The 22,300-nt window shown below is 56.5% G+C and overlaps 3 protein-coding genes across 12 annotated transcripts; 2 read left to right on the plus strand and 1 right to left on the minus strand.

Moving 5' to 3' along the window:
• The first annotated feature begins 2,114 nt into the window (after nucleotides 1–2,114).
• Nucleotides 2,115–8,654, plus strand: LOC309395331 (rho-related BTB domain-containing protein 2-like). Of its 8 annotated transcripts, XM_081959473.1 has the most exons (11): nucleotides 2,115–2,249; nucleotides 2,397–2,572; nucleotides 3,030–3,237; nucleotides 3,324–3,427; nucleotides 4,389–4,574; nucleotides 4,775–5,691; nucleotides 5,784–5,902; nucleotides 6,526–6,676; nucleotides 6,820–6,908; nucleotides 7,339–7,444; nucleotides 7,600–8,654. In XM_081959473.1, exons 3-11 carry the CDS (start codon nucleotides 3,046–3,048, stop codon nucleotides 8,001–8,003), a joined length of 2,268 nt encoding a protein of 755 aa, XP_081815599.1. In that variant the 5' UTR covers nucleotides 2,115–2,249; nucleotides 2,397–2,572; nucleotides 3,030–3,045; the 3' UTR covers nucleotides 8,004–8,654. The 8 variants fall into 8 exon arrangements, 6 of the variants coding, with proteins under 6 accessions (XP_081815599.1, XP_081815601.1, XP_081815602.1 ...); XM_081959475.1 differs by lacking the exon at nucleotides 2,397–2,572 and having other exon boundaries at nucleotides 2,129–2,249; XR_014175883.1 differs by lacking the exons at nucleotides 2,115–2,249; nucleotides 2,397–2,572 and adding an exon at nucleotides 2,773–2,923 and having other exon boundaries at nucleotides 6,603–6,676; nucleotides 6,825–6,908; nucleotides 7,640–7,671.
• A 266-nt stretch (nucleotides 8,655–8,920) lies between these two features.
• Nucleotides 8,921–12,400, minus strand: WDR54 (WD repeat domain 54). Of its 2 annotated transcripts, XM_081959486.1 has the most exons (9): nucleotides 12,110–12,399; nucleotides 11,967–12,029; nucleotides 11,803–11,869; nucleotides 11,490–11,546; nucleotides 11,093–11,220; nucleotides 10,819–10,919; nucleotides 10,346–10,508; nucleotides 9,884–9,958; nucleotides 8,921–9,532 (listed from the first exon to the last, which is right to left on the minus strand). In XM_081959486.1, exons 1-9 carry the CDS (start codon nucleotides 12,326–12,328, stop codon nucleotides 9,401–9,403), a joined length of 1,005 nt encoding a protein of 334 aa, XP_081815612.1. In that variant the 5' UTR covers nucleotides 12,329–12,399; the 3' UTR covers nucleotides 8,921–9,400. The 2 variants fall into 2 exon arrangements, with proteins under 2 accessions (XP_081815612.1, XP_081815613.1); XM_081959487.1 differs by lacking the exon at nucleotides 11,490–11,546 and having other exon boundaries at nucleotides 12,110–12,400.
• On the plus strand, nucleotides 12,339–14,610 carry LOC309395334 (uncharacterized protein C2orf81 homolog). 2 transcript variants are annotated; one of them, XM_081959481.1, is made up of 3 exons: nucleotides 12,339–12,693; nucleotides 12,793–12,996; nucleotides 13,444–14,610. In XM_081959481.1, the coding sequence occupies exons 1-3, from the start codon at nucleotides 12,469–12,471 to the stop codon at nucleotides 14,437–14,439; spliced, it is 1,425 nt and encodes a 474-aa protein (XP_081815607.1). In that variant the 5' UTR covers nucleotides 12,339–12,468; the 3' UTR covers nucleotides 14,440–14,610. The 2 variants fall into 2 exon arrangements, with proteins under 2 accessions (XP_081815607.1, XP_081815606.1); XM_081959480.1 differs by having other exon boundaries at nucleotides 12,339–12,996.
• The last annotated feature ends 7,690 nt before the right edge of the window (nucleotides 14,611–22,300 follow it).

Raw genomic sequence — 22,300 nt, forward strand, 5'->3', positions numbered from 1 at the left:
GGGCTTGCTGGAATAGGTGGGAGGGCTTGGGTCTTGGACTCCTACGCGGCCTCTCTCGTCTGCCGATCAGGGGTGCATCTAAACTCACTGATGGGCTCTGGGAGAGGAGGAAGGCCCAGCGGAGCCCTCAGACACCACTGGAGGAAGACTCAGCCCAGCCGGGTGGCAAGGAGGGTGGCAGAACCTCTGCCCTCTTTGCATCTGTTGATGTCTGTCAGCAGCTGTTTAGGGAACCCCTTAGAACATCCCTTGAGCTGCTGTGAGGATTAGCCTGCCTGTCCAGTGGGTCAAATTGCTTGCTTGGGCCAGGACCGAGTGGGCAGAGCAGGATGATGAGCCTCAGGCTCAGTCTGGGAGTGGATCCGGGGTGAATCTCAGCCAGGAGTCTCCCTCCATCAGTTCAGCAGTCACCACTTTACTGGAGGGTCCTCCTGGATCGTGACAAGAGGTGACCGTGGTTGGGCCCCTGCCTTGGGGTCAGTCTCTCTGAGGGCGGGGCTCAGCTGCCACCTCAAAAGAGGTGGGGGGTGTGCCCACTCCTCTCTAGGCCACCCTTGGAGCCAGCTGCTTTTGACAAATGCTCCCCAACCTTCCTGCTAGCAGGATGAAGCCCAGGAGATCCCCTTCCAGCACCAAGAGATCTGCCACCTGGAGATCTTGCCGGGCTGCTGGGCAAGGAAAGTGGCAGGTGGACACAGAGCCTCAAAACATCCCACCCCAAACTCTCCCCCTCCCCCTCCCCCTCCCAGAGAACAAGGTGGGCTGCCATGAACAGAAGGGGCCCTCGGTGGCCAAGGAGGGGTCAGTCCCTCCCTTCAGGCCACAGGGCTTCTCTTGACCACACATCTTTAGCTGCTTGCCCATCTTGCGATCAACGCTGGGGCAACACCAGAGCACCACATCTAAAGGAGGAGGTGACGAGAAAAGAGATCAAAGGCAAGGGCCACCCTGCAGAATCTAAATCAACCACATACCTCACTGACCTCCAGGTGGGCCCCGTTAATTTCCTGATGCCCAGGCAAGAACCAAGCTCTTAAAGCCTTCCGAAGGACGGAAGGGCATCCAATGTTCCCAGGTGGTCCAGGGACAACAGCCACTTTGGGCAAAGAAGAGATGCTCCACGCATGCACACTGGGCTGGGGGAAAGCAAGTGGTTTTCAAAGCAAACAGATGAAAACCAAAACTAGTGGACAGTAATCCAGCTGGGTTGGCTGGGGGTCTACATGGAACCAAAGCAAGCTAGAAAGTAAGATGGGGGGGGCTGTTTGGCCCCGGCTGCTCCCTGACACCTTAGGGGCCTCCCTGGCCAGTCAGGGATCTTGGGCTTGGAGCCGCCCCTCAGCCGCGGGAAAGGCTGGTAAGGCTGCCAGGGAAGCCTCCAGAAGGCTGGCAGAGCTGGGGGCAGCAGAAGGCCTGGCAAGGCTGGCACTGGAGAGGCCCTGGAGACCCCCTCCCCGCACCCTCCAGGCCACCCCTGCTGGGCTCCACTTGGATGCCCGGCTCTTTTTGCCTTGAGGTTGAAAAGCCATATGGAACATTTGGGGAGGGGATTCAAGAAGCCCCTCTGTGCTCTTTGGGCCTCTCAAGACAAGCCTGGCCACCCGCTGGTGCTCCGAGGTTTTCTTGGCTGTTGAGGAACCCTGGAGAGACAGGAGGCCCGATGCTGCCATTGGGCACCTGCCCTCCGCTGTTGCTGCTCCACCGAGCCCGGCAGTCCCATCTCCCTATGGCGGAGGAGCCGGTCGGCCCAGCTGCGCAGGGGTCCCCGGCCGTCCCCATCCGATTGGCGGAGGAGCCGGTCGGCCCTTGGCCCCGCTTGCGAAACAAGAGCGCTGAAATCCTCGGCCGCGCTCAGCCCCCGACACCCCTCAGCAGCCCCGGGAAGGAAGCGGAACTGGTTGGTGGTCCCGCGGTGGCGCCTCCTCTCCGGCCCAGAGCAGGAGACGCGAATGCGGCGCCGTTCCTCCCGGCTCGAAGGAGAAAAGCTTCCAGGCGGCTGAAGGCTTGAGAAGCCCACTCTCCGCGCCCCGCCCGCCGGCCTGGCGGCTCCGGGGCAGCCGGCGGGTGAGCGGGGCCAGCTCTGCGCCCCGCCCGTCGGAAGGCCCGCCTGGAGGGGTCGGCCGCAGAAGTGCCTCCGCCCCAGACACCAGGAGCGCCGCGAAGGGGAAGCCGAGGGGCCGCGTTGGAGCAAGCGGGGCGGACGCGCCCGGTCCCGTAGGCAGAGCCCGGTGGCCGGGGTCGGAGCGAAGGTGAAGGGGCGCGGGGCGGATGGCCCACCGGGGGCGCAGCGACGCGTGGGCTCCGCGGGGGTTGCGCCGCCGTCCGAGGCTCCGGTCCCGCGGACTGGGCGGGGGCTGGGCGTTGCCCTGAAGACGGCGCTCTCCTCTCGGTTGCAGCGGAGCCCGAGTGGCCTGAGGCCAAGGGGCCGCCTGGGCGCTCTCCGCCGGCCGGGCTTTCGCGGGAAGAGCTGCGGACGAGCGGCGTGCCCAAGACCATGTGCAGAGCGCCCTCCGGCCGACGCCCCCCGCCTCCTCGCGCGGCGTCACAGCGAAGCCAGCCGGCCCCGAGCCAGGTAGGCGCCGCTGCCGGACCCTCTGGCCGGGCTCTTCCGCCGCCCCTCCCAGCCCGCGGTGGCCCGTCACGTGGGGGGCGGTTCGGGGGCGGGGCTGGGAGCGCTGCGACGCGGGCCCCCCCCGCCGCCTCCTTTGTTCGGGCGGAGGGGGCGCGGCCGGGCGCCGATTGGCGGGGCGACGCCGCGGGGCAGCCGGGCGGGAGGCGGCGGCGATGGGCGCGGCGGCGGGGCAGCGGGCGCGGGGAGCACGGCGGCAGCGGCGGCCGCCGGCCGAGAGGCTCGGGGAAGCGATGGGATGCGGTGCCCGGGACGCCCCCCGGGGCGGGGAAGGACCTGGGCCGTCCTCCCGGGGTCCGTGAAGGTGCCACTCGGCAGGGCGGGCCCGGGCCGTACCAGCGGCGGGGGGGGGCGTACCGGCCGCGCGCCCCCCGCCCTGATCCCGGCCTCCCCCCCGCAGCGACGGCGGCGCCCCCATGGATATTGACCTGGACTACGAGCGCCCCAACGTCGAGACCATCAAGTGCGTGGTGGTGGGCGACAACGCGGTGGGCAAGACGCGGCTCATCTGCGCGCGGGCCTGCAACGCCACGCTCACCCAGTACCAGCTGCTGGCCACGCACGTGCCCACCGTCTGGGCCATCGACCAGTACCGCGTGTGCCAGGAGGTGAGCCCCGCGGGCGGAGGGAGGGAGGGAGGCCGGCGGGGGGCTTCTCCGCCCACCCCGCCGCCTGACGCCCCGGCGCTCCGCAGGTGCTGGAACGCTCCCGCGACGTGGTGGACGAAGTCAGCATCTCCCTGCGCCTCTGGGACACCTTCGGGGACCACCACAAGGACCGGCGCTTCGCCTACGGCAGGTGAGGGCGGCGGGGCTGGTGGGCTGTCCTCCTTCGCAGCCCGGGCGCAACCCCCGCCCCCGCCCAAAAGGTCCGCTTCCCCACGGCCCGGGGCGGTTGCTCTCCCCCCGTCCCCCTCCTAGCAGCCGCTCTTGGGCCGCCCCCTTCCTCATCCTGGGAATTCGCAAGGCAGCTGTCCAGAGGGACCGCACAGGCCCTTCAGCACTCCAGCCCTCTTCAGGCCTGCCTCAGCAGTCTAGGTCCCTAATGGGGAACCCATGGCACTGGTGCCAGAGGTGGCATGCAGAGCCGTCTCCAGCTGCTCTTCTAATTTCTGGGGCGCACATGCCTGCTGGCCAGCTGGTCTGCTGTTTTGGGGGCCATTTTCCTAACCCTAAAAACAGCCCGAAAACAGCCAAAAAATGGCCCTTAACAATGACCTGAAAATGTGCTGGGAAACGGCCAAAAAACAGGCATGCGCAGACAAGCCAGGTGGCCCTTCAGGTTTCTGGTGTTGTGGGCCCATGAAGACCAGCTGGCATTCTGGTTTGGGCACTCAGTGCTGAAAAGGTTCGCCATCACTGGTCCAGGTGGTCTCCGGGCCCTTCTGGGGCACGGTGTGTGGGGGGGTCTCTGTTGCTCCTGGCCTCCCCAGAGAAGGGTGTGCGGGCGGAACTTAGCGGCAGGGATCCCTGCATTCTCCAGGATTTGAGGGAGGGCAGTTGCAAGTGGCCTCTGCAGCCCCTGAGTGGGAGGAGGGCCGCACAGGTGGGCCCCAGGAAAGCACTGCTGGGGCCTGCAGAGGACTAGAGCTAGCCGTCCATCTTGGCCTTGGCCTGCCCACACTCAGGGTGGCTCTTTGAGGCCCTGTCTCTCTCCCTCCAGGGCTGGTAGACCCAGTGGCCGCCTCTGCCACTGGGGGAGGATCTCGTCCGTCTGATGCTGTCTCTTCCCGCCCGCCCCCCATCTTTTTTCTTGACAGATCCGATGTGGTGGTGCTCTGCTTCTCCTTGGCCAACCCCAACTCGCTGCGGCATGTGAAGGCCATGTGGTACCCAGAAATCAAGCACTTCTGCCCGCGTACCCCCATCGTGCTGGTGGGCTGCCAGCTGGACCTGCGCTATGCAGACCTTGAGGCAGTGAACCGGGCGCGCCGTCCCTTGGCCAAGTAGGGCCCAGTCCCGCTGTCTGAAGCCACTCATTCTGGGGTGGGGGCTGGCAGGTGTGGTCAGCCCTCCATCCTAGATTGGTTCCTGCCTGTTCCTGGGGGACCGTCTGCTCTCTGCCACAGTTGGGTTAGTCTGCCCTTACAGGAGCCTTCCTGGGCAACCCTTGCTAATTGGCATCCACTCTTTTGCTTTGTTTCAGACCCATTAAACCTTCAGACATCCTGCCCCCCGAGTGCGGGCATGAGGTAGCCAAGGAGCTGGGCATCCCGTACTACGAAACTAGCGTCGTGGCCCAATTTGGCGTCAAGGATGTCTTTGACAATGCAATTCGGGCCGCCCTCATCTCCCGCCGCCACCTCCAGTTCTGGAAATCTCACCTGAAGAAGACGCAGCGGCCACTGCTGCAGGCTCCCTTCCTGCCCCCCAAGCCTCCCCCACCAATCATCCACATCCCTGAGCCAGCTGCAGGGGAAGGCCGAGGGCCCGGCGCGCTCTTCCACGAGCCCCTTTGTGCCGATGTGGTCTTCCGCCTACCTGGCGGCCAACAGTTCTTTGCACACAGAGTCTACCTGGCCACGGCCTGCTCCCGATTCTATGACCTCTTCGCTCTGGACTCGGGGGGTGAGCTGGCCGGTGGGAAGGAGCCCGCCGGGCGCACAAAGAGCTTGGACGCAGCCGACCAGGAATGCCTGGCCACAGCTACGCGAGCCGTGCCACTGCGGCCTTCTCAGAGTGAGGAGCCATTGTGCGCCCCTGGGATGCCTCGCCCGGTCTCTGGCTGGGGCCGGGGCATAATTGATGTGCAGCGGGAGACAGTGCGGGATCCCGTCACGCAGCAGGAAAAGCCGATGACTGCCGTGTACCTGGATGAACCGGTGCAGGAGGGCCCCTTCAAGGTGGTGCTGGAGTACCTATACACAGGGTGCCTGGACCAGCCCCCGGCCAGCCTCATGCAGGTGGCCGCAATGGCCGAACTGCTGGAGGTCTTCGACTTGCGCATGATGGTGGCCAACGTCCTCAACAAGGAGAGCTTCATGAACTGCGAGATCACCAAGGCCTTCCATGTGCGCCGGGCCAACCGCATCAAGGAGTGCCTGAGCAAAGGCTCCTTCGCAGGTAGCAGAGGAGCAGGGAGGCTGGAGAGCAGCAGCTCCCAAAGGCAGCCCCTCCCCAGGACTGACCTCCCTTCTCCCCCCCCCCCCCCGCAGATGTGGTGTTCCTGGTGGACGATGGCTCGGTGCCGGCGCACAAGCCCCTCCTGCTCGCAGGCTGCGACTTCATGGTGGCCATGTTTGGGGGCACCTTCCGGGAGAGCTGTGCTGCTGAGGTGAGGCAGGTGGCCCTGCTGCCACCTTATACGGGAGTCAGGCTTGTACAGGGGACTGTGGTTGAGGGGCAGGTGCCATTGGGGAGGGGGGGCTCTCAGCGATCTCTCCTAGGCGGCTTTTGGGAGGAGTGTCTTCCCTGCCTGGGCGCGCAAAAGCCCGGTTTGGCCTCTAGAGACCCCCGTCATGTGGTAGGGATAAGGGGGCTCCAAGGTGGCATGAGACCACGGGGCCTTCTCCCCCCCCCCCCGCCCACTTCCCTGGAGATAATTGAAGTAGATGAGTGCCCAGAGCTTGCCTGTCTATGAGGCTTCCTAGCTTGGTTCTCCGCTTGGCAGCTGACACTGTGGGGCCAGGGCCAGTGTCCAGCAGAGGAGCAGGAAGGGCCCTGGTGCTGCCCCTGGTTTCTGGGATGGACAGGCAGCCCCAGCACTCCTCCCCTAACCCTGGGACCTCTGGAAAAAGAGTCAAGGGACTCCATCCGCCCACAAGGCCAACCTCCTTTCCCGTTTGCTGGGGACCATGGGGCCTGCAGTTTTGTGCTTCAAGAGGAATCGCCAGGAGGACCTGCTGGAGGTGAAGGGTGTGCAGAAGCCCCCCTGAGCACCCACTCTGCCATCCCCAGGTCTCCCTTCCAGGCACCAACCGTGCCTGCCTTCGGGCTGTGCTGGAGTTTCTGTACACGGAGCTTTTTGTGCCCAGCCCAGATCTGGATGCTATGGAGCTGCTGGTCCTCACCAACCGCCTCTGCCTGACCCGCCTGCAGGCCCTGACTGGTGAGTGTCTCTGGGGCTGCCCTCTAGGAGGCCGTAAGCCTTCTGGGCACCCAGGGTAGCACAGGCAGGGAAGCGGGAGGTCCCCACGGGGTTGCGAGAACGACTGCTCCGCCCTGAGTGGCATCTCTTCCCCTCCTTCCCAGAACAGTACGCGGTGGATGAGCTGGTGCGTGCCAGCCTTCAGCAGGTGGAAATCGATGCCCAGGTGATCCTCTACCTGGAAATGACACAGGTATGGTGCAGGCTCACCAGACTGGCTGCCGCCTTAGCCCTGGCAGAAAACCTGAGTGGAGGAGAGGCTTCCTGCGAGTTTAGATGTTTAGGTTTTAGATTTTTCTAAATCCCACCTTTATTATTTTTATTAAAAGTTCAAGGGGCGAAGAAAGTTAACACTCCTTCCTCTTCCTCTTTTTCTCACAACAATCCTGTGAGGTGGGTTGAGCTGAGAGAGTGACCGGCCGGCCCAAAGTCCCCAACCCGACTTTCATGCCTAAGGCGGGACTCGAACTCACCATCGCCCGGTGTCTAGCCTGATGCCACTACCACTAGGCCAAACGTGGGCCAGATCCCCCATCCCCCCACCCGCTGCTCCGGGGACCCTTGGCTTGGGGCTATGAAGTGGCATCGGGGCTCGGGCGGCCTGACTGTGCTCCTCCCCGCAGTTCCACAATGCCCTCCAGCTGGCCGCCTGGTGCCTTCACTACATCTCCACCAACTACAACAGTGTCTGCCGCCAGTTCCCCCGCGAGATGAAGGCCCTGTCTCCCGGTAAGCCCTGCGGCCGAGGGAGGAGAGCGGCTCCCTCGGGGGCTTCCTTGCTTCCACCTCGGCCCAGGGAGGAAGTGGGGTTGGGGGCTCCCTTAAGGGCGGCCCTGCTCCCCTCCCCAGGGGTTGCATTTTGGCTCCCTCCCCCTCCCGAGCAGCAGGCGCAGCTGACGCCAGCCGGGCCCGGCTTCTCCCCAGAGAACAGGGCCCACTTCGAGAGCCACCGCTGGCCCCCCATCTGGTACCTGAAGGAGGAGGACCGCTACCTGCGCATGAAGAAGGAGCGGGCACAGGAGGAGGAGGAGGAGGCCCTCCGCAAGCAGCATCCGCGCAGCAAGTGGTGCTTCTGGCGCCCCCACCAGCCCAGCCACGTCTCCTGAGCAGGGGCCCGCCCACTGGGAGGGAGGGGGCCACCCTACTGCTGGTGCCTTCACTGGGGAGGGGGGCGCCTCTGCCTTGTCTACCAGCCGCCTCTCCACCCACAGCTCTGTGCCTCTTGCCGCGGCTGCCATGCCTTTACCTGGGGAGGGGGCAGGGGCCCAGCATCAGTTGCTACCTCTGACCTTGGCAGTATTCTGGGGGGGGGGAATGGGAGGGGGGCAAGTGGACGTGCAGGTGATGGAGAAAAAAGAGGGGGGTTTGTGGTGTGACTATGTGCTGTGGAAGGGGATCGGTGGGGATTTGGGGAGGCGGGGGGGTTGCATGAGTGGAGGAGCTAGAGCCCCTTAGTTGGGGGGGGCACTAGCTGTAGAAAGGGCTCCCTCTTCCTTGTCCACAGGAGGGGGGCAACGTGGAGAGGCTTTGAGGCTGCACCTCGGGCACCAGGCAGCCTCTGGCCAGAATTGGCCTTTCCTTTGGGTGGGGCAAAGGGGTGGGAGCGCCCGCTCTTCTGCCCCTCCCGCCTGGTGCATTGAGGGAAATGGCTGCCAATAATTTTAGCAAAAGGGGGGCCCTGCAGAGCTGCAGTTTTTAAACCTTTTTCACTTTTTTCTACCTGTTCCATTTTTTTCTCAACATGTCAGCCAAGCACAAACTGACCTGGGGGTGGGCCAGTGCGACCTTCCCACCCCGGACCGAAGGGCTTTGGTGCCCCCGGGCCCCTTGTGGCCTGTCTGCATCGGCATAACCACTGTGAGCTGGGCTAGCCCCCGTTTCTTACACCCTTTGCTCTTGGGCTGTTTGGAATCCTTAATAAAGAGCCTTTTGTATTGTGCATCCCGGAGTCTGCCAATACCTGAAGGGGAGGGGGCCCCTCCCTGCGGAGGACATTGGGGGACCGGGGGGGGGGGGGCAGTGCCGCTTGGCTCCATTATTTAGAGGGCAAACAAGTGTTCTCACTGCCCTCCCTGGGCCACACCCCGCAACTGGGGGCACGATGGGAGGTTTGGGGCGGCTCTTCTTCCTAAGTGACAACAACCTAGAAGGATCCGGAGGGGGTCAGCGGGAAATCACTTTTCAAAGAGGGCAAGGGCAGCAGACTTTCTATCTTGTCAGCCAAACATAACTAGGTTTTATTCATCAGGAAAATAGGCAATTTAGCTGCTTGCTCTGAAAGGCTAAAACAGCAACCAAGCTACGCTGGAACCCGGCAGGGGAGGGGGACCCCAGGAGGGGCTCAGCTGCAGGCCCAGCCCAGCTGCCCCTCGGCTGCCAGGAGAGGAGCCAGTGAGAAGAAGGCACCAGCCCAGCAAAGGCAGGGTGGGCCTCCCTGCAGGTGGGGTTCTCCTTGGCAGAGGGGGCACCTGAGCTATGGGGCCAAAGGAGGCGCCCTGGCCCCGCACGTCCCAGGAACCCCAGGGGAAACCTGCTTGGGCCAAAAGAGCCTTCTCGGACACGGGGTGGTGGTGAGGCAGGAGCTGTGCCTTGATGGGCCTTCCTGCCCTGCTCTGGCCAAGCTGGCTTCCTCACGCCAGGCGAAGTCCTTCCTCTGCTTCTAGTGGCTACCTGCCCCCCGAAGGGCTACACCTGGTGGTACAGAACGATCTCGTTCAGCTCGAAGCCTGTGACGGCGAAGGCCGTGCCCTCTGGGTTGCAGAAGCGGGCGCCACAAATCTGGGTGTCGGTCACACACTCCGTATGGCAATGCTCGACCTGAGGGAAACGGGTGGGACCCTTTCAGGCATTCCTGCCGCCCCCCCCTCCCTCCCGAGAGTCATTGCGCTGGGAAGTCCGGAGGGAGGGGCCTGACCGGAAGGAATCTATCCCGAAGCTCCCAAGCGGAATCACTGTCAGGTCTCCCCGGGTGACCCCCAGGCCCAGAGACCTTGAGCCGCATTCTTGATCCCAGCCAGGCCTGGGGCAAGGTGGGTCCGTTCCAGCTGGGTGAGGGGACCCCCAAGCCTTCCCTGAAGAGTGAAGCAAGAGGGGCTGCCTAGGAACCCAGAGGAAGCTGTGAAAGACGGGCGTTTCCCACCCCCTCAACCAAGCGGCCCTTGGGCTCACCTCCAGGCGGTCTGTCTCCGCATTGTGGCTCAGTCCCCAGACCCGCACAAAGGAGTCCTCGGCGGCAGACAGCAGCTGGGCAGGAGAGAGACACAGAGGTCAAGACGGGGGAGGGGAAACCTCCGGCCTTGCAGCCCTGGACTGGAGACCCTTCAGACAGGAAGCGACCCTTCCAGGACAGGGCCAAAGCTTCCAGCGGTGGTCCTAGCTGGGCCAAGCACACCAGGCAGGCTGCGACTGGGCTGGCATGCACATAATCGTTGGCCCACGGGGGTGGGGCCCCTCCACCAGCTCCGCAGAGCCTGCCTGGCCAAAGAGCCCGGGGGGGGGGGTAAGCATGCAGCAGCTGAGGCGCAGTCACGCCTTTAAGGTTGGGGGCGAGACCCAGGGAAGCTGACTGGTGCCCCACAGAGGCCTCTTGCCAAACTCTAGCTCGCAGCACCCCCAGGGCGACGGACTCACCCTCCCTGAGAGTGGGGCCAGGTCCAGGGCATAGATCCAGCGGGCGTGAGCGCTGACTTGGGCTCTCAGGGTCCCATGTGCCGCTTCATACAGGCGAATCTGCCCGTTCCCGTAGCCGGCCGCAATGACCCCGTTCCACAGCTTCACGGAGGAGCAGGTGCAGCTGGGGCGCGAAGGGGAGGGATCAGGCCCTGCTGGAGCTCAGAGGCAAAGGGGGGGCAACGCCCCACAACCTTCAGTGGACTGAGCACACCCTGCAGCGGGGGTGGTTGGGAAGTTGTTGCTTGGACCTTCCAGCCCAGAGCAGGGCCAGTTCTGCTGGGAGGGGGGGGGTGTCACTTCCCAGCCCCTGCTCCGAGCAGCCGCCCTGAGCTCTGCATAGCAGCCTGGACTTGCTGCTGCACAGAACTTCCACTTGCCCGCCACTCTCTTGGCTTGGCCCCCCACTTTCCCCCCCCACCCCCGGGCCATACTCAGAAGCCGGGATTTTGGAGATCAGCCTGAAGGTCTCTCCAGAGCCCCAAACACACAGCGCCCCAGAGTCGTCTGCCGTCACCAGATCCGCAGCTCCCTCCTGCAGCAGAGAAAGACGGGACGGCCATCGCAGGGCCTGGCCGGGCAGCCTCTCCAAGGCCAGAGGGACCCAGACAGCCACTCAGGGGCCCCGAAGGGCTGAGCGCTGTTCCCTCCCCCCAGGCCCAGAGAAGGCAGCCCAGAATGAGGGGGGGGGGCTCAGCGTGGCTTTACCGGCTGTTTACAGAGCTCTGCGCTGATGTCTGTGACAGGACTGCTGTGCTGCTCAAGGACTTCGCTCAGTGTGATGTTGGTGCCTTTGGCCGGGACGTCAAAGACAAGGACTGAACCGGTGGAGGTCCCTGCAAGGGGGAGGGGAATCAGGGCTGCCACTCCCTGTCTCTGCAGAGGCCACAGCAGCCTCACACTGTGCAATGAGGGACCCTCCTGGCCACAATGCCCCCCCCCCAAGTGCCACTTTCAGAGGAGTTCCTTGGGGAACCCCCCCAGCCCCACCAGAGGGCTGCAGCCTGAACCCTCCTTTTCTGGCCCTTGAGCAACCAGGCCGTGTCCCCCCCTCCCTCCTGGCCCAGCCACCTCCTGAGCTCCTCGGGTCCCCTGCCTCCCTCACCTACACACACAAAGTGAAGTCCTGTCCCTGCAATCCCCCGGGCAAAGAGCAGCATCCCTGCAGGGCAGAAGGCAGAGATCAGCGGGCAGGGAGGAAGCGCCCCCCCCCTTGCTCCCACCGAAGCTCCCTTCGGACAGCTGCAGGGCCCAGGGAAGAGCTGCACCCCAGGGATCCGCAGGGGCCCCACCGGGGCGCCGCCTTGGGGTCAGGCAGGCCAGGGCTCGGGTCATGCGTGGCCAGCGGGGTTGTCGGGGATGGGGGGGGGCTCCGTGCTTGGGCGGGGCGAGCGCCCCCTCTTCCCCTGGGAGAGTACCTGCCGAGGCCTCCATGCCGTCCAGAGCGTGCCAGTAGACCATGGCGGAGCCGTCGGGCTCGTACATCTGCCGGGAGAGGCGGAGGGGCCGGTTGGGCGCAGGTCTCCCCCTCCCCTCCCCCTTCGGCCCCCTCCCTCCCTCCCTCCCTCCCCCCGGGGCTCACCTGGATGCCCTTCCAGGAGGCCAGCACCAGCAGCGTCCGCGAGGGCAGCGCGCACCAGGCCGCCTGCAAGAGCGCAGCGTTTGTAGCGGGGGGGGGGGCGCCCACCGCTGCCCCCCTCCCGGCCCCTCCCGGCCCCTCCCGACCTGCGTGACGATGGGGGGCCCGAGGCCGCCCTCGCGGGCCTGCAGCTGGCGGTGCGCGCAGCCCGTCCCGTCCGCCGCGGCGCTGACCAGCCCGACGGAGGCGCCGTGGACGCTGGCGAAGTAGGTGAGGCGCTTGGCGGGCAGCGGCAGGACGGCCAGGTTGTTGTAGAGCGCCAGGCTGCTCCCGCGCAGCGCCAGGCCCCGCTCCCGCCGGTACATCGCCCCGACCCTCGGCCCCCGGACACGCGCAGGCGCGGAGGGGCGGGGCGGCCGTTGCTCGGGACGCGCGGTTGCCCGGCGACGGCGTGGCGGGAGGGGCGGGGCGTGGCGGGGCGGCCGGTGGTGGTGCGGGCTCCGGGATGGCGTCCCGGGACCGCGTGGCGCAGGCCAAGTCCCGGGCAGAGCGGTCCCGGCCGCCCACGGTGCCGGTGCCGCAGGTGGAGATCGTGCCGGGGCGGCTGTCGGAGGGCGAGTGGCTGTCGCTGCTGGGCTTCGAGGAGGCGGAGGACGTGGCGGGCGACCTGCTGGCGGCGCTGCTGGACCAGGCGCTGGCCGAGTGCTACAAGGTCTACCTGGCCCGGCAGGTCAGCATCGCCCCAGACGCCCCCCCCCCCGCAGCAGACCCCCCCGGGGGAGGGGAGGGGGCTTCTCGAGACCCCCCGCTGAACCCCCTCTCCCCGCAGTGCGTGCCCTACGTGATCGCGCAGGCGCGGGAGGCGATGCTGCAGATCGTGGAGTGGCGCTTCCTGGTGCGGGACGCGGGCGAGCGCGAGGTGGCTGCGGACCCGGCCTGGCAGGAGGACGAGGAGCCGGCCGCCTCCGTCCCCGACTCCTGGGCCCAGGGCTCCGTGCCGCTGCTCCAGACCGTGCCCAGCCCGGAGTGGGAGGTAGGGCGCTCCGAAGGGGGGGGGTCCGAGCGCAGGGGGCTCCGACGGCGGGTCGGGCGGACAGACTGGGGAGCTGCGGGTCGGGCGGATTCCCCGGTTCTGCCGCGGCGGCAGCGAAGGGAAGCGGGAGCCCCGGGCGGCTGCGGGACCGGAGCCGCCGTGAGCCTCCGGCGCTGCTGAGCCAAAGCTCTCTGGCCCCTCGGTGGCCCCTAACCCCCATTCAGGAATTGCCAGGAAGCCCAGGAAGGAGGGAGGCTCCGGCAGACAACCTCCGCTTCCTGCTTCTCCCTTGATGGGAGAGTCTTCCAGGCTGAGCAAGGCCTCTGCCCTCTTCCTGACCCCCCTCTCCTTTGAAGTGGCATGGAAGCCCACCCCATCCGGCTGGGAGACAGGAGCACCCAGGCTGGGTCAGCCAAGACTCCCCTGCTTCTCCCTTTCCTCCTCCAGGTGCCTGCCGTCAAAGTGCCGGAGGAGGAAGCGCCTACCATCCTGGAGCCAGAGGGGGAAGCCCCTGCCCTGGGCGAGGAAACTGCCCAGCCTGAGATGCCCCTCCAGTGGGGAGAGGAGCTGCCCCAGCAACCCTTCCTGCTGGAAGTCAAACCTCCCAAGCCCCAGAGGAGGAGGGGGCTGCCCAAGGGCCGAGCTGAGTCCCTTCCCGTGGCTGTCTCTCCCAGGCTCTCCTTCAAAAGAAGGCCGTCCTGCCAGCCGCTCCCGGTGGCCCAGCGCTCGGCCAGATTGGACAGCAGCGCAAAGAACATCTCAGAGAAGGAGCTGCTGTGGCGGAAGCTGCCCCAGGCTCCCCTGCAGGTGAGCTCCCTGCTGGGCAGCGCCCAGCCCCTGCTGCCTTCCTCCTGCAGCAACCTCCTCCGCATCCAGATGGGCCGCCCACCCAACATCAAGGATGTTTTCTATGACGAAATGGGCAACGTCATGCTGGTGCCTCACCTAGAGCCAGCCCGCTTGCCTAAGCGGTGGATCAAGCCCACTGTGGAAGTGGTGGACCCCAATGTTGAGTCGAAGCGCCAGGAAACCCTGAAGATGGTCTCGGGCCGCTGCAAGCCGCACCGTCCCCCGAGTGGCCCTGTCAAGCAGGCCCCCATAGACCAAAGCAGCCTCCGGGCTCAGGCGGCGATGGAGGACCCCATGAAGGCAAGGCAGAAGACAAGCCACCCAGAGCAAGCAGCCTATTCTCCTCTTCCACCGGGAAAGACCCTCCAGCCCACCAGCTTTGTGTTGGTCAACCCCTCCTTGCTGGTGGAGACAGTTGACCTCGCCCCGGGAGTGAGCCTCCACCGTGGCAGCAGTGGCTGCCTGAGGGCACGCTTGCAGCCTGCAGAAGATGCCAAGGAGGCGGGCGGGCCCTTTCCCAGCAGGGCCAACGGGCCCTTCCTTCAGGAGCCACAGCTTCTGCCGCACTTGTGCCCTAGACCTGTGCTGGGATGAGGGTCACGGGGTTCACCACACACATCCTAGCCTCCTCACACTGTCCTGAAATCTCTCTCTCTCTCTCTGGCTTACACTGGCTCCAAGGAAAAGCCATGCACAAACCTTTGCTGAAAATACTTTTTGAGTATAAATGATGCCCCTCCAGAGCAATAAAAGGATTTCAGACAATTGTGTGGCATTTTTAACAAAAGAGTGTAATCCCAAGAAATCCTCCACACTTCCCAGAGGAATGAAGCAGTCTCCCCAAATACTTAATACTTGTTCAATTAACTGTTTTTAGTAGCCAGGCAGGGGCTCTGGAGCGCTTGGCAAATACCAAGAGTTTAGAGTAGCTTCTCTTTGCCATGTCCTGTGATCAAACTACATTTTAAAGAGAAGCTCTTGGAGAAGGCAGCTCTGCCTATTTAACTTAACTTAATTTTTTCTCTCAAGTTGCACACATCCTAGATCTAGAAATAAAATCAAATGCAACTCTAAAATCAATAAAAGCAACATACGGCACTGACCCAGCTTTACTTTTCAAGTAGATGTTATAAAACGAAGACTTTGTCTATGATCAAATGTGGGCTCTTAAGGGCTGCCTGCTCATCAGCCAGTGCTATATATTTTCTAACCAGTCTGGGTATTTAAATGTGTGAATCGGCATGATCTTTTATTTATTTATTTATTTAGTCAAACGTACGAGATAGCAAGTATTAGTATAAACATGGACATGAACACAGGAAGTGGGTACGAATAAACGGGGACAGTAGGCACGCTGCTGTGCTTCTACACTCCCCCTTACAAACCTCTTAGGAATGGGGTGAGCTCCAGGGTAGACAGTTTAAGGTTAAAGTTATGGGGTTTTGAGGATGTAACAACAGTCAGGTAGTGCGTTCCAGGCATTGATCACCCTGTTGCTGAAGTCATATTTTCTGCAATTGAGTTTGGAGCGGTTTGTCTTGAGTTTGTTTCTATTGTTTGCCCGTGTATTATTGCAGTTGAAGCTGAAGTAATCATTGACAGGATGTAGCAGACAATTTTGCTTACTACACTTAGGTCAGACTGTAGGCGGCTCTAGGTTGTCCAAGCCCCAAATTTCAAGCCTGGTGGCATAAGGTATTCTGTTGTGAGCAGAGGAGTGAAGCACTCTTCTCGTGAAATACCTCTGGACTCACTCAAATGTATTAATGTCTGATATACAGTGTGGATTCCAGCCAGACGAGCTGTATTCGAGAATTGGTCTGGCAAAGGTATGCCCTAGTTTGCAGTACAATGTTACCAGAGAAGAAGCTTCACAAAATTGTTAATGCCTTTTTGGCGATGCTGTTTCAATGAGCTCTGGGGCTTAGATCGTTTGAGATAAGTACTCCTAGGTCCTTGACAGAGTGAGGATTGTCTACAAGGTTGTATCTGCCCAGCTTGTATTTGGTGTTCTGATTTTTGTTGCCAATGTGTAAGACAGAGCATTTGTTAGTTGAGATTTGGCTAAATCTCAATTGGCTAAGGGCCATTCCGTGGAATCCTCCCTTCTAAAAATTTACTAAGCGAGGCAGTCCTCGACTTGCAACCATTCGTGACCATTGTAAGTTAAAACAGCAGTGAAAAAAGTGACTTACAACCATTTCTCACACTTACGACTGTTGCAACATCCCCATGGTCACATGATCAAAATTTGGACGCTTGTCAACTGGCTCATATGTATAATGGTTGCAGTATCCCGAGGTCACGTGATCCCTTTTGTGACCTGACAAGCAGAGCCAGGGGAAGCCAGATTTACTTAACCAGGTTATTAACTTAACTGCAATGACTCACTGAACAACTATGGCAAAAAAGATCATAAAATGGGAAAGTCACTTAATGAATCTTGCTTAGCAATTGAAAATATGGGGTCAATTGTGGTCGTAGGTTGAGGACTAGCTGTAACTTCTGCAGTGACCGAATGAGTCGGTTGGGCTTAGGCTGTTTGTGAGTTTTTGAGAGGCACCCAACGCGAGGGCATCTGCTGGCCTCAAGGCCCCCCCGAAGTGAGCCTGCTCTTAAGATGGCCCCTCTTTTAGCCTCTGTACTGCTGGGATTCTATAGTCTTTATGTGCATGACTGCATTTCCACTCATGCTAGTAATACTATTACTACATTTGCAGATGATACAACCGTGATACAATCTCCGGAGGGGATGAGTCTGCTTATCGAGATGAGGTGGAACGGTTGCTTTCGTGGTGTCGAGACAATAACTTGATCCTTAACACCAATAAGACCAAGGACCTTATAGTGGGACTGTAGAAGGAACAGATCAGGCATCCAGCCCTTGCTTATCAATGGAGACCATGTGGAACAAGTGGCCAGTTTTAACTTTTTGGGTATTATCTTAAAAGAGGACCTGGCCTGGGGCAACTCACATTGCATCCCTGGTCAAAAGAGCCCAGCAGAGATGATACTACCGGAGACTTCTCAGGAAACAACAACTGAATGAAAAACTGCTGTTGACCTTCTACCGCTGCACCATAGAGAGTATTCTAACCTACTGCACCCATGTATAGTTTGCCAATTGCACAGTGGCAGATAGGACAGCACTCCAGAGGGTCAACTTCATTGCGTAGAGGATCATGGGTTGCCTTCTCCCCTCTTTGGAAGAGCTTTATAGCTCCCACTGCCTTAAGAAACTTCAAAACCCTATTTGCGGATTAAGAATTCCTTTCTTTCCTTCACCCACGGCAGGATTGTCCTTTTTAACCATTTTTTTTTTCTTAACACAAAGAAAGCTTAAAGAGAAAGCTAAAAGCAGAGGAAAAAGAAGTAACACTGCCATCTAGAGGCTGGAGGCTTGGAAATATTGTTTTTGAAGTATATCTCATGCTTCAAGGCTTCAGAATTTGTTTATTGAAATAGTGGGAATTGATGAAACAATTATGAAACTTGAAGATAGAACTCAAACAATTGCAGAAAAATATGAACAAAGTGACAAAAAAATTGTTCATACTGACAGCAAACTGAGAGTGGAGGGAAATGATATGTATGGAATACTGAAAGGAGAAGTAGACATGCTGGATCTCTATCTCATGCTTCAAAACATAGATGAAGAAAGGGGAGAAATGTCAGCATTCCAAGTATCATGCAGAATTAAATCAGAGTCCAAGGCAAAACTTTCCTTAAAGTTCCAATTTAATAAGACAGATATCTTAGCATATCTGTGGAATACCAACCTAGTTGAAAGTTCATAATCTTATGCTCACTCCCATAAATCCATCACATGGTCCAATCTTCTTCGACCCCGACAGCTCCACCCCGCTGGTTCCAGTCAGGTGTTAAGGTGCGGAGACAAAAGATGACCTTGGCTTCTAGAAAAGAATGACAACAACACATTCCACAATTCTACTCCTTTCTATTCCCCCCTCCCAATTACTACACTAATGAAACAGCTAAGGAAAATAATAGAAAGTATGGCAGGCCAAAGATCCTAAAAGGAATATAATTGCAGGCCTGACAAGAAAATTTGGCAGAAACAATGAGAATATCTTTGGCAGAAGCACCAGTGATAACCAAAGGCAAGCTGATGAACAGATGGAGGGTTTCGAGTCTTTACAAAATATGCAATGAACAACAAGTTGCCAAGAGAAGTTCACATAAGGCTTATCAAGAAAACATCTAGAATACAGATTTTACAAATGGCAAGATATATTGGACTGCACTACTACTGGAAGGATACAGGATGATGAAATGAAATGTTACAATAAAATTAAGTTAAACTTAGTTAAACTTTGAGTATTATGTATAAGATAAAGTAATAATAGTTATAGTCAAATAAATGATTAATAATGATAATAATGCATTTATATATACTAGATTGATATATGGAATTTTATATAAGATGTAAATGAGGACCACGGAGATGATGTGGAAAAGCTTTTTTTAAATAAAAGATAAACAATTCTATATAGAATAGAATACAAAGATGTAACACCATTGGATGAGTCCAGGATGATGTGATGAAATGTCATAATATAAATTTATTTTAAATTTAGTATGCTTCACATAAAAAGGATGTAATAATAGCTATATTCAATGAATGTTTAATAATCATAATAATTGACTTCCGCTTCCGGGACCGAATGGCGACGGACACGTAGTCCGCTGATCGCTCCCTTGGCGGGTTCCAAAAGGAACACAGGAGACTCGGGCGAAGGGTCTCCTGCCGAAAGGCGGCTTGCTGGGACCCCCCGAAGTCGGCAGTGGCCGGTGGGGGTGTTTTCCCAGCTTCGCCTAGGCGCCGGGGAGGTTTCAAATTTAAGAAGAAGATACAGCCGAAGCGCGGTGAGGGGGAAGTCTCCCCATTGGTTTGTTTATTGGATGGATTGCAGCTTGCTTGGAACTTGGTTTCAATTTCGGAAGAAATAAGATTGGAGGGGGGGGAATCCACCCCCCTCGGAAAAGCGGCACTTATAAAATCTCTCTCCACGCAGGAGAGAGAGGGAGTTTAAAAACTACTTTCACTCTTTTTTAATAATGGGAAAATAATTTTGGACTGCAACTGCGGGAGAAAGGATGGCTGAACTGGCTCTTCTTTGAACTATGTATGGGAACTTGGGACTTGTTGTTTCCTGCCCACCTGTGAAGGCTGAGCCAAGATGGCCACTTCCTCCTTCTTCTTCATCTTTATGGAAAAGATTCCTTCCTTGCAAGATTCTATGGCTCTGAATTAGTCTCCACCCCAGAGATCTCCAGGAGCCTCTCTAAAACTTTTTTCCCTTGGATTTGGAACATTTGGACTTTTCTAATTGACTTGACTAGAAGATTTATTCTCCTTTGGATTTGTTTGCCTTGTGATCTCTACCGGCTGTGCCCTCCTGCAGACGCCATTTCTCTGTAAAGATTTATAACAGTCTCTGAGCTTCATGATGGCTCCAAAAAAAGTACTGACTGGCAAGGCTTCTTCGGCCCCGACATCGTCTACTTCCAGCCCTGTCACCCATCAATCACAATTGGAGTATTTTTTACAACCTAAAGCCCCTGAAGAAAGCTCAAAGGATTTATCTACTCAACAGATGTTTCAATCTCTCTTAAAGGGACAGGACAAAATAAAAAAACAACTTGCAGACCTAAATGATCGGCTCAGAGAAACGCAACAAGAAGTCACACAAAATGAACAGAGAATAGGTGTACTGGAGGAGGGTGCGGTTGGGGTGAGGGAGGAGGTTAGAACAATCCAAAGGGGGAGTGTAGAATTTGAAAACCACATGATAAAGATAGAATTTGAAAGGATGTCTTTTTTCCTTAGGTTTCAAAACCTGGAAGAAGCAGAGGATGAAGATCTTAAGGAGATTATGACCACAATATTAGCTGAATATATTAATAGAAATAAACAACAACTTGGGTGGGATATTGACCTGATTTATAGGATTCACTCAGCATATGCAAGAACACATAATGTTCCAAGGGAAGTCCATGTAAAATTTCTTAGAAAACCCACAAGAGATGAGGTTCTACGAGCTCAAAGGGGTGGACCATTAAAATATAAAGATAAAGAAATAACCATTCTTAAACAGATCCCAAAGAAAGTAAGAGATAAGAGGAAGAAATACTCCTCTTTAGCAAAAAGGTTATATGATAAGGGGGTCTGATTTAAATGGTTATTACCAGAAGGCATGCTGATTTTCTGGGAGGGCAGTAGAACCAGAATTACTACAGTTATGGAGGCTGAGGCTTTCATGAAGAGGCATAGTGCTCTCCTAGATGGAATAGGGGATTCTACACAAGAGATGAGGGAGGGAGTGGCTGAGGCTCTGCTTTTTTATATTTTTTTAATATTGTAAAAGTAGCGAGATTTGGGGGGGCTTTCTTTTTCTCCGCACGATGTAGCTGTCTAAAATTTTTGATGTCCCTATTTACCCTTTTTCCTTGAAAAATTTGTAAAAATCAATAAAATTTTACAATAAAAAAAATAATCATAATTGTATGCATATATATTAGATTGATGATATGACCAATGTAATGTGCGAAAATGAGTAAGTTGACATATGAAATTAGAGAATAAGAAGATAAACAATTTTATAGGACATGGGATCTATTTAATTAGTGGTTAGATTAAAAAAATATGGAATTGAAAATTTATTAGAGAATGTTACCAACACCAAAATAAGAGAATGATTTAAAATAGGATATTAAAAAAATACTTATTGGATATGTTAAGATGATGTAACGAATTATTATAATATAAATGAACCCATATTTAGAATACCTTGTCTAAAATGAAGAAATAATAGTGACAGTCAAACAAATGAAATACTATAATAATGTATGCAAATATATTTGACAATATGTGACTTTATATAAACTTTAAGGGATGACTACTGTGATGACTTTTGGCATAAAATAAAGGCAGACAGCAAAGAGCTTGAACTGGATTCTTGTCTTTATTCAGCGGCAGCCATCTTAAAACCGGCTTCTGCCCTAGATGACATCATTAAAAAGGTTAACTGTCTCCTAGCCTTCTTAAAGAGCCAATTGCACTTAAAATATAACATAAAACATACACATCATTACATCTCCCTTCTTAAGTATAAAACATCTAATATGATACAAAATCTTTCCATATTTTGGGTTTAATAGCTTGACCATAGTGAGAAAAAGTTACCGCTGTCTGATCATCAGTAAAATTACTGTCAGGTTGTGAGTCGGTCCCAGCACTGTCACATGCTGATATGCTTACATTGTCCTTGGCGTTCTCGGTAGGCTGTATGTTCGTGTTCAGGAGTTTTGAGCCATCATGCGCTTGCGCTTCACTTTCCTTGTTGTTTTCTTCTTCCAACGCAGTATCGGCAGCCGTGTCTGTGTCTGGACGCAGATGACACCTGTTTATTCTCAACTGCTGTCCACACTTGGTTTCAACTACATATGATTTTGGGGAATTGCCCTCTCTGACAATTAGAGCAGGTTCCCATGTTTTCCCAGTGACTCTGTGTCTCACGGCTTGCCCAACACACAGTGGATGAAGAGGCTTGGTAGATTTATCAAAATACAATACAATACAATACAATACAATACAATAGTAGAGTTGGAAGGGACCTTGGAGGTCTTCTAGTCTAACCCCCTGCCTAGGCAGGAAACCCTATACCGTTTCAGACAGATGGCTATCCAACATCTTCTTAAAGACTTCCAGTGTTGGGGCATTCACAACTTCTGGAGGCAACTTCTGTTCCACTGATTAATTGTTCTAACTGTCAGGAAATTTCTCCTCAGTTCTAAGTTGCTTCTCTCCTTGATTAGTTTCCACCCATTGCTTCTTGTTCTACCCTCAGATGCCTTGGAGAATAGTTTGACTCCCTCTTCTTTGTGGCAGCCCCTGAGATATTGGAAGACTGCTATCATGTCTCCCCTAGTCCTTCTTTCTCTTAAGCTAGACATAACCAGTTCCTGCAACCGTTCTTCATATGTTTTAGTCTCCAGTCCCCTAATCATCTTTGTTTTTGCTTTCTTTTTTTTCTTTTTTTTTATAATAAAATTTTATTGGTTTTTCAACATTTATAGGGAAAAGGGTAAATGGACAGGTATACAAATTTTGGCAGTTGCAAAATGTGAAAGGCGCCCCTCCCTCCATACCCATAGTATACATTTATATATAATGCATTGGTATATAATTGATTACAATCAGCATATTAGTTCTATTACTAAATTCAATCAAATTAAACATTACAGTATAAAATCCAAATATAATTCCATTATCACTTTCGGTCAGTTTATAATAATATGATTTTCTTATTTATTTTTGTGATCTGAGTCTTCTTGCTATTGCCCCATCTCCCTCCACTGGCAGAGCTCTGGCCCCTCCCGTGTCCTGCGTGTCCGTTGTAGTGTCTGGTGTTTTCTCTAGGAGTGTTTTATT

Source organism: Natrix helvetica (assembly GCF_964273705.1).
Source record: "Natrix helvetica genome assembly, chromosome: 7".
Lineage (NCBI taxonomy): Eukaryota > Metazoa > Chordata > Lepidosauria > Squamata > Natricidae > Natrix > Natrix helvetica.

Bases quoted from the DNA above. Each gene is read 5' to 3' on its own strand.
- LOC309395334 (XM_081959480.1), top strand. From the start codon at position 12,469: ATGGCGTCCCGGGACCGCGTGGCGCAGGCCAAGTCCCGGGCAGAGCGG. The intron at 12,997-13,443 runs GTAGGGCGCTCC...TTCCTCCTCCAG, and splicing joins TGCCCAGCCCGGAGTGGGAG to GTGCCTGCCGTCAAAGTGCC.
- WDR54 (XM_081959486.1), bottom strand. From the start codon at position 12,328: ATGTACCGGCGGGAGCGGGGCCTGGCGCTGCGCGGGAGCAGCCTGGCG. The intron at 11,547-11,802 runs GTACTCTCCCAG...TCTGCCCTGCAG, and splicing joins CGGCATGGAGGCCTCGGCAG to GGATGCTGCTCTTTGCCCGG. The intron at 10,920-11,092 runs GTAAAGCCACGC...TCTCTGCTGCAG, and splicing joins CAGAGCTCTGTAAACAGCCG to GAGGGAGCTGCGGATCTGGT.
- LOC309395331 (XM_081959472.1), top strand. From the start codon at position 2,868: ATGCGGTGCCCGGGACGCCCCCCGGGGCGGGGAAGGACCTGGGCCGTC. The intron at 3,428-4,388 runs GTGAGGGCGGCG...TTTTCTTGACAG, and splicing joins CGGCGCTTCGCCTACGGCAG to ATCCGATGTGGTGGTGCTCT. The intron at 4,575-4,774 runs GTAGGGCCCAGT...GCTTTGTTTCAG, and splicing joins GCGCGCCGTCCCTTGGCCAA to ACCCATTAAACCTTCAGACA.